We start from the raw sequence: 9,655 nt of genomic DNA, 5'->3' as shown, positions 1-9,655 counted from the left end.
TCCCCCCCCTGGGAGCTCCAGCCGTGCCCAGACCCCCCCCTACATGGTCAGGCCACAGCTTTTCGGGAGGGTTGTGGAGACCCGACGGTTTCATCATGCTGCTGATAACTGGGTGCTCCCCACCGGCCTGGGGAAGCTGCCCCGGTGGAGGGGAGTCTGCCTAGCGGGGTCCCCCTTCCGCTCAGGGCTGCTTCTGAAGGTTCATCTAGAAGAGAATTTTAAAGTATTTGCTAAATGGGGAGCCTTTCAGTTCTGCGGGGTGGTTTCTTTTCTGTAGGAAGGAGGTTTTGGTGGCCCGGGAGGGCAAGGAGTATTACCACTGCTCCCTTTTCCCCCAGAAAAAGAGGATAGTGATGCAAGCGCTGGAGTGAGTCACGCAGCTGTGTCCTGTTCTACAGCGACCGCCCGTCGCACTCGAAGGGCGGTGGCTGCTGGGCCCCGCACCGCACACGGAGCTGTGACCCGCCGGCTCGCGCCCTGCCCGGCAGCAGTGGCACAAGGAGGAACTGTGACAGAAAAAGGGTTTTAAATAAAGCCACAGCTTCCTCATGTGAGCTACAGCCCTCCGCCCGGAGCGTGCGGTGGTAGGCCAGCCGCGTGTGCTTGGAGAAGTGCAGGTACGCGCTTATCTGCTGCTGTCTGGCAGCACCCATGGCACGAGCACGTCCCTCCCAGGCAGCGACTCAGACGAGGCAGGCAAGAGGCTGTCAGGAATTTAATTGTACTTGGCACTCGAAACTGTACAACACATTTACAGAGAACCACACGTTTGTGTCTATGTACACCCTCTTCCCATTTCCAACATTACTGGCCAAACACGTGACAGGCAATAACCCTTTACATGCGAGTTACGGCTCCTCGAGCACAGATTTCAGGTAACGCTCAAGGACGGGTATCGTGGGATCGCTGCCCTCGCCCCATCATCACCAGTCGAATGACAGGAACAACCTGCTGGCTTTGCTCAAAGCTGTCACCGCTTTGTTTCCTACAACGCTTTGCAGCGCAATGACCAAGCTGGCACCTCTCACACGAATCTTTGGACCGCTAGAATATGGCAGTGTCGCCGTTACAAGTATATACAACCACTATCTCCTCTGTCCTTACACCTCATCAGCTTCAAACGCTTTCTTTTCTCTACCTTTCTACCACATGCAATAACCCCTTGGTTGCCTCCAGTCCTGCCTCCCTGTGGAAAGCATTTCATTTCCAAAAGGCAACAGTAACAAGAAAATCTACCTTCACTCCCTGCTATTCCCCTCTAGCTGCTGCTCCTCTTCCCTCCCCAAACCCTTTGCAACGTGCCTAAAACCTTCCTAAACCCCGTTAGCAATGCAGTTCTCTTTCAGTAGTCCGGAGCGCACACAAGCCATTTACATCGCTCATCGTAATGGGGTACGTTGAGCGTCTCCTCCCAGGCACCGGCTCGTAACGCTGTGGCTTGCCTGCGCTCCGCAGAACTGTGGAGTGACATGAGAAACAGTATGTACACGCACACCTCAGAGCAAGAAGGATCAAGTACTTGAAAGGAAATGCCAAGTCTGAACAACAACAACATCAACAAAATACAAAAGTAAAAAAAAAAAAAAAAAAAAGAAAAACAAAGAAAACCAAAAAACCCCCAAACAAAACTTGAAACAAAACAACTAATAAAAAAATTAAATATCTGGCAGATTACAAGAGTGAAAATGAGGAATGTACAAAGGACACACTAAGATGAAAGATTCCAGTAGGTAAATTGAGAACCTGTTGAACCTGGGGTCTGTTTTTTTCTCCTTTTTTAACATGGAAAGTTGCATGGATCATGATAACCATACACTGCAAAACATGCACTGTACAAGACAAGAAGAAAACGTGAATTCGGGTCTCGAGTCCACTTTAAAGGGACTCTCGCAGTGTTGATCCAAACCCCCTGCAACGGGAGGTGCTGCCAGGCTCGCGGTGTCAGCCCAAACTCCCGCTTTAGCTTTGCTGTTTTCCCGCCTCAAACACCGCGCGTGGAAATCTCTCAGAAACCAAAGTGTGCTCTTTAAATCTGCCATGAGCAGTCAAAAGCACGAGGGCTTCCAAATCACTCACAGCATTAAAACCAGGTTCAAAGTGGCCATGTTCGTAAAAACAGACTCCAGTTCAACAGTGTTAACTGCATACCAGTAGCTGCCATTACAACATAAAAACCAAAAAAATATTCTGTTCAGTAGAGTGAATCCAATCATGCTCACATTACAAGAAAAATGTACACATTATTTATAAATAAACAGTCTTCCATCAGGACATCGCTGCGCTCCTCTTTACACTAGCGTTTCTTTCTGCTTGCCACTTAGCTGCTTCTCCCTCGTTTTTCTGTGCCCAGACGGTGTTCTGTGTGTTTTCACGCCCTTGGCTTCCTCCGAGTCCAGGATGGAGCCACACTCGGACGTGCTTTCGTCTAGCTCCATCTCGGTTATGCCAGACATGGCAGACTGCCTCTTCTGGGCTTTGATGTTGGATGCGGAGGGGTTGTTCTCCTCCGACTCTTCGCTCAGCTCTGGCAGCTCCTTCAGCTCTGCTGCGGCAGCAGTCCGCTGGAAGGGAGCAATGGCGGTTCGGATGCAATTAACCCATTGCTGCTTGTGGAAGACGTCATTGGCCTGCAGCGTGTGAGACTGGCCTGGGGAGGGATCTTGGAAACGAACTCGGAAGATATTTTTAGCTGAAGATAAACATAGGAAAAAGCAGATCAGTTCCTAGCTCAATATTTAGAGATTCCATTGCTAGACAAGCGACCTGGACTGCCCTGCTCTGCTTCAGGGAAAACGTTCAAAACCCCACCAAAAAAAAAAAAACCAAACCAAACCCTACAAGCCAGCAGAGACATGTTGAAATAGATGTTTTCTAATCTGAGCACCAGCTGCAAAGTGCCACATATAAGTTTATGGCCACCAAATGTAAAACTCCAAAGCCCGGCAGTGACAGTCTAAAGGAGGACGTTAATGCATGTCACATGCCTGCTATCCTAAAGGAACCTCAGTCTACGGGGATCTATGCCCAGGTGTAATCTCTCCTCACCAACAGATTCCCACGCAGATGGAACTGGTTTGGTCCGTACCTTTATCGGAATTGCCAAAAGCTCCTCGGAAGGATCCTCCCATTTTCACATCGCCATCCTGCAGGTCTTCGAGGAGCAGCTCCTGGACAGGGATCGGCTGCCTGTACACCTGGTAGGCCTGACGCTCATTGCGAGTGACCGGCCGGGTCAAAACCAGGATGTCTTGGAAGAGGAAGACGTAGAGTTTCTAAAAGGGAAAACGCATTCGAGTATAAGCGAAGCATTGTACTCCGTATTCAAACCGGTCACACACCCTCTGGGATTCAAGGCCACGTTATCTGAAGTTTCACCCACGTTAACTTTCTGAGAGTTTCCTGTTACAGCAATGTAGGGCCCTGGCAGTGGTGGCACAGACCAGACTTACACCAACAGGTTTATTATTTTAACGACCCTTAAAAAGTGAATTATGATTTACAGATGCTAAGAATAGAATGACTAGAAGCAATATTTTTTCTGACAATACAAAACGCTTCATGTGTACAGAAGTGTAATAGCTTCAACATTACAAAAAAAACCCCAACCAACAAAAAAAATAAAGAAAACAGAAAAAGATTTGATGTTTAAAACGAGGCCACTCCTGCAAGCCAGAACAAAAGGCAGCAAACCCTCGAGTACAGCGGGGTCTTTCAGCGCTGCTGCAGTGGGAGATAAACTTCTGGCAATTCATCTCAAAGCCAAACAGGCGTTTGCAGGAACACTTTTGTTTGGAAGAGCTGTGCGCCAGCGCTCATAATGGGGAATGTCAGAGCACCTGAAAGTAAACAGGCCAGCAGGAAATCCCTTTTGATGGAGTGCTTGGGCACAGAGCACGCTTTCTATGGTAATTTTGTGCTAATTATTTTCCAGCTTCTGAAGGCCAATTGTTGGAAACTTTCCCTTACACCCTGAAATGCAGACTGCCATCAGGTGCTTTCTCTTCTGCTTTTTAAATTTAGCTAATTGTCTAAACTAACCCTAAGGATGGAAGGGCTCCTGGTCCTGCTATAACAGACAAAGAGTTTTAACTACCTCTGAGGGAAGGTTTTCGAACTTGACAATTAATTACCATGAACATGAGGGACTTACATGTCCATTCTTATTCTTCAGTTCCCCATGGCACAGTAAAGCTTTGCTGCCTTCAATCCTCGGGTCCTTCTGCTTCTCATCCAGGTACTCCAGCTTGTCAATGTAATACTGGCACTCTGACTCCCCCTTCTTCAGGTTGATATCAGAGAGGACTCCTTGGATTATAGATATCTATAAACCAAAACATTTACAAATGATTAAGTAGTGACCTCTGCTTGTATCTCTTCCCTTTACGTGCTATTTAAGAACTCCAGATGACAGAATCCATGTGGACTGATCACTCATTTGCTTTCATGAGGGGTTACAGTCACAGATTTGTGTCCACTGAGAAAACCACCCCATGAAATGGCTGAGGGTTTAAGAAAGCTTTCTGAAGCTCCAGAATGATGTGCTTATGTCAGAACAACGACCACGAAATCACTATTACTTACGGCTTCTTCCAGAATCTGGATATCAGGGTGGTCTTTGGGAGTGTGCCTCAGGATCTCTTTTAGGAGCAGCGGGTATTTGACCAGCCGACTTCGAGGAATGTCCAAGAAGCTCCAAAGGTCTAGCTTGCGGCTGAAAGGAGACTCAAGGCAGCGCTGAAGGAAGTCCTGCACTCTCCGGTCCTGCTTCTTCTGATCCAGAAGTGCTTTGGCTGCCAGCTGATTGCTACAGTAACCTTTGTAGGCATGGAGTCGTGGTAACTGCAGGAGAAAAGAACAATATTCAGGAGTCAAATTCCATGCGGGAAAAGCGAATCACATTAACATGTCAAACTCGGGGAGTTCTACTTCCCTTACTACGATACTTTGCCTGATAAAAAAAGCTAACAGACTATCTTGTATATGTAGCTAGTCTTTTGTGAGGAGAAAAAGGGCATCCTGCATGCAATGCCTTTGAAGTTCAGATGTTTGAGATTAACAGCGATAACACTATTGAAATCACATCAGTGACAAACAGTCCAGAAGATATAGACATTTCAAACATAAATCAGCGAGTAATTGCAGTCACACTAGCGCAAGTCTCCAGGGTGACATCGTGGCCCATTACGGCTGACAGACTCCCATTGTTTTCAGTGTAGCCAGGATTTCCGTTTCAATCTTTCGCTCAAGGCCACAAAAGCCCACAGCTTTTCGGCTTCTAGCTTTAAACGTTCTTTAAGCGCATTTTTAGCCTGCTGTCTCTAAGTTATGTACTCACCCACTTCACAAGAATGGGCCCAATCTGCTCCACGGTTCCATCTGGTTTTGTTGCTTCTCCTAAACTTGCCAACAAGTCTGGAATTGAAACACGAGAATAGAAATTGCATCAATGCCCTAGTAAGCTGTTCTAATGTGAGAAAGCATAAAGTTTAACTCTTAGTCAGCACATTATGTGAAAATGATCCAGTTGCTCTTACCTTCATGCAGAGGAATATAAGAATCCAAGTCCCCAAATATGTGGGTGAGTTCCTCCTCGGACATGATAGAGAGTTTCAGCATGGGATCATGATACGCCTGTGAAAGAACGTCAGTATTAAAATACATTAAAATCTCCCAAACCCAAAAGCTGACAATTTAAATATGAGGGGATATATCGTGTGCAGGACAGATATGAAGTGAAGCCAACAGAAACAGTAACACCGACTTCGATTGCTAAAAGATTCTCTGTATGAAGGTATCAAGGCCTTCAAATGAAAAGGACTTTGCTGTCTGAACTGTTCTCATCTGGGAGAGGGATTCCCCAATTAGCTCTGCAGAACTGAAAAGTGCAATCCTTTTTTGGCTGGGTTTCTTGCAATCAAACCAGTACCGTAGGACTGCTCACGTCAACTTTCCAGGCCAGCTTTCAAACTGTGGATTCTGGGCCTGATAAAGCTGATATGTAATGTTTGCAGGTGCAATGAAACTTCATTATTATCTGCAATATGATTACTGACTGCAGAAAAAAACCCCACTCACCTTTCTGGCAAGCTTCAGGTCTTCAATTAGGTCCTGCTCTCCCCTGGACATTTCATATATTGCCTGTGAGGAAAGGGATAAAGCATTGAGAGTAATTTTTAATCCCAGTCTTCCTCTCAAAGAGCCTTTCAGCTCACATAATGTACATCCTGTCTCTGCAGCTTGAATAGGCGGTTTTGCCATCTGAATCACTGTATGCCACCTGGGCATGGCAACCTCAAGTAAATCTGCCGGCTTTCCCAACTCCGAGAAAGCAACATTACTTACAACTGTGTGAAAGCTCTGACGCTCACGCACAAGCCAAATTAAATACTAGCGCCTTTTAAATCACTAGTTTTACACAGGCAAGTACGAAAAAAAACAAAACCCAGAAAACCACAGAGGTCAAATCCCAGGCGTCTTTAGTCAGCTTCTGTGTTGTCACTAGAAGATTTGTCTAAGAACTACAGGAAAAAGGCAAGCCAAGGCCTTGCTATTTGGCTTTCAACCAATTGTCAAGAGCTTTAAGGGAAAGACAGCTGGCTTTACAGGGAACCTGACTTTGGGTCTGCTGCAAAGCAACCAGCGTGGCTGGGTCTCAAATTTCAGAAATGCTGAGCACCCCCATGGAAAGAGTTTGGCATCTCTGAAGAGTCAAACTGGGGAGACGAACTCCCTAGTGACTCAAGAGAGAGAAGCCTACCCTTTCCCATGCCTAATACAGAAATAAATCTAGCGGTTTAGAAGTGAAGGTGCACAGAAAGATACAGTCACCCACAGACGCTCATTACTCTTTTACTTGCCAAGGAAACAGCCCAAGCCAAGGCCTCGGCCGCCTTTCTCGGTCCTGCTGTTTAACGGACAGCCTACCTCCTGGCGCTTAATTTCTTTGGTGCTCAGGGACTCTTTCATGTTGACATCTAACATCTCAGACCAAAGTACGCTGTTTCTTCTTTTAGGAGGAGTAGGAGCAGCAGATCTGCTACATGACTTCTGGGGACAGCCAGGAGACTTGCTGTCACTGCGAAGGGCAAATGACTATAGGGATTTAAAAAAAAAAAAGTAAAAAAAAAAAATATGTAGAGCCACCATTTCAGAAGTACAGAAGTATTACAGTATTATCCATACCCCTCCCAATCCTTCATCCTCCTCTGTTGTACAGGGCAGGAAAACACACCCAGACACTTTTCCTCAGATAAAGGAACACTTTAATCAAGCTGCTGAGAAAGCCCTGAGAGTCCAGAGACTGGCAAGCTTTTCCATGCACCTCTCCCTGCACTGATCCAGCAGCAGTGCTTGGGAGGAGGATGGGCAGGTAAAACTTGCGTCTATTTCCAAAGTATGAGGAAGTAAATAAACAAGGATCATAATTCTACCTCTAACGGGGCTAATCAGGAGCCACTTAAACTTTGCTCTCGTGATTTGCAATGTTACTAAAACCCAGACACAGAAGCGCTCTTATCTGCATGTGTGGGGTATAGTGTTTCTTAGACAACACTTCTCTAACATTGAAAGATTGCTGAACAGCGGGTTCACATTTAAGCACGTGCTCCAATACACATATCTCAAGTACTGGAACAGTTTATCAACTAATTCTCCCTATCTGAATCAGTTTACTGTTTTTACTGCTTAAACCCTTGATAAGCTGGTTATCTAGCAAGCTATCCCTGAACTCTGGTTCACCCCCATGTCCCAAGCAAGCTTTCTGTCCTTGCATGAATCATACAGGAGATTTTCAAGAGATGCCCTGAAATCCCACTGCCTGTTTTACCCCCACACAGCCAGTATCTTCCCCATGTCTCTAGACTTCTAGGACTAGAAGGCTCTGCTTTTTACCTGTATTGTCTGCCCAAAGCGCCGAACTGCACCATTTCTTACAGGAGAGATCAAGTTCGCCAGGGATGTGACCCGTGCTAAAGGTCGAACCCGCTTATTGCTTGGCTCCTGTAAATAAAGCAGAGAACAAATTGCACTGGCTGTGACTCCCACTTCATTTCTCAAGCCGCCCAGGCAGGTTTAAAAAGCATGAACCCACTTAAGGAGTGGGAAACACAGCAAAGAGTGTGCTTTGAAGTAGCCATTCATCTTGAAAGGAAAGCAGAGGCTGTAAATATTTGTCTGAACTTTAAGGCTGCAATTAAACTGCAGAGACTTTGCCCAGTGTAAAAGAGGCAAGATAACATACACATCAGTCAGAATGCAAAATAGGGCTCGAACAGGGACTGTTATGGTTTGAACACAAATAGACTGAAGCATTCTCCTCCGCAAGGCAAGTGACTCTCATCTAAAGATGGAACTGTGATCTGCTTCTCCATTTTATCATGTTTTCCTTTGCAGAAAAAATGTGTTTTTCCATTTTAATTTTATTTTGGAGAGAAAAGTAGCAGTTGGAGCCCAGGACAGCCTCAGCAGCTATTCTAATAGCAAATGACCACATGCTGAACATTCCTGCAAGGGACACGCACACACGAAGTGGATAAAGTTTAAAACCTTCAGTTTACAAAGCTTCCTCCCCCTTCTGCTCTCCTCTACTCCCCGCAAGTCATCATAATTTTTCTTACACATTGTTTAGATTTGAAAGATAGAGCTTCTGCTTTTCTACACCACTAATCCCTGCCGGGAGCCCACAGCATTTTCAATTCTGTCCTGAGCGAAATGCTGCCAAGAAAGAGGAAACGCCCCATGGCAACCTCCTGCTGCTTAAGCTCAGATCAGTTTTTAAAATCATGCTGGCAACCCAACATATTTTACATTAAAAATATTGTGTTGTAAGGACTGTAAAGGAAAGGTGTGCACAATGGGACGCCAGGAAGAGATGGACTCAGAGCTTAAGGCTAGGAGAAAGGCTAGATGAGGTGCCCTTAAACATCTGGCAGATGGTTGGACATGACTCATCATCACAAGGAACTTTCTTAGCATGAAGTTCAGATGAGTTGATGGAAGCAGCCTCTTTTTTGTGTCCCTCTCAGTTGAAATTTTACCAAAGCTTTACTAGGCGTTTTTGGTTAATTACAGTTGAGTCCCTCCTCTTACGTTTCAAAAGGCTAACAGGCAAAGACTGAGAAGACTGCTTAGGACAAGCTTTCCGCTGTCTCTATTTCCAGTTTGAGATTGCAAGATAAGGTGCCCAAACTCTTCGCTTCTGTGTAGCAACAGAAGTGACAAATGCTGAAAACAAAAAAAGGGAATAGGAACACACAGAGCTGGATTCCAGTCATGAGGCTGAGGAAGCATAAAAGCTACGTATGTAAGATCTGATTTCAGCAACATGACCCGAGGAGTGGCCCGTCTGCCTGCCTACACGCAGTGTTAAGCAACAGAGGAGGTTAGCTCACACTGAATTAAGCCTTCGAAGTTGCAGGGGGGAAACATGAAAAGAAACAATTTATGAGTGATGCAGGACAGAGAGACATCTTGGCAAGGCACAAAGTGCGTTCAAAGCTGTGCTTGAAACATTTGGGTAATCTCAGAACTATGAGGGTACTATAGAAATGGGGAAAAGCTCTAAGAGAGCACCCTCAACCCTGGGACCCTGACCCTCAGCTGGGTTTACGCGCAGCACTGGGAACACTGCAGTCACTTCTTCCCTTTGCCAACCATG

At 45.9% G+C, this 9,655-nt stretch overlaps 1 protein-coding gene across 1 annotated transcript; it reads right to left on the bottom strand.

Annotated features, from left to right (window-relative positions):
- Positions 1-2,090: 2,090 nt before the first annotated feature.
- Positions 2,091-8,050, bottom strand: NET1 (neuroepithelial cell transforming 1; the record flags this gene model as incomplete). Its single annotated transcript, XM_009585182.1, has 9 exons — positions 2,091-2,689; positions 3,086-3,272; positions 4,151-4,321; positions 4,582-4,839; positions 5,336-5,412; positions 5,535-5,631; positions 6,076-6,138; positions 6,925-7,092; positions 7,891-8,050. Coding segments are annotated over 9 exons (1,582 nt in total), but the record flags the coding sequence as incomplete, so codon positions are not given.
- Positions 8,051-9,655: the final 1,605 nt, after the last annotated feature.

Source organism: Fulmarus glacialis, unplaced genomic scaffold (genome assembly GCF_000690835.1).
Source record: "Fulmarus glacialis isolate BGI_N327 unplaced genomic scaffold, ASM69083v1 scaffold30249, whole genome shotgun sequence".
NCBI classification, from domain to species: Eukaryota; Metazoa; Chordata; class Aves; order Procellariiformes; family Procellariidae; genus Fulmarus; species Fulmarus glacialis.
The sequence above is the reverse complement of the archived record's forward strand: the minus strand, read 5'-3'. Positions and strand labels throughout refer to the sequence as shown.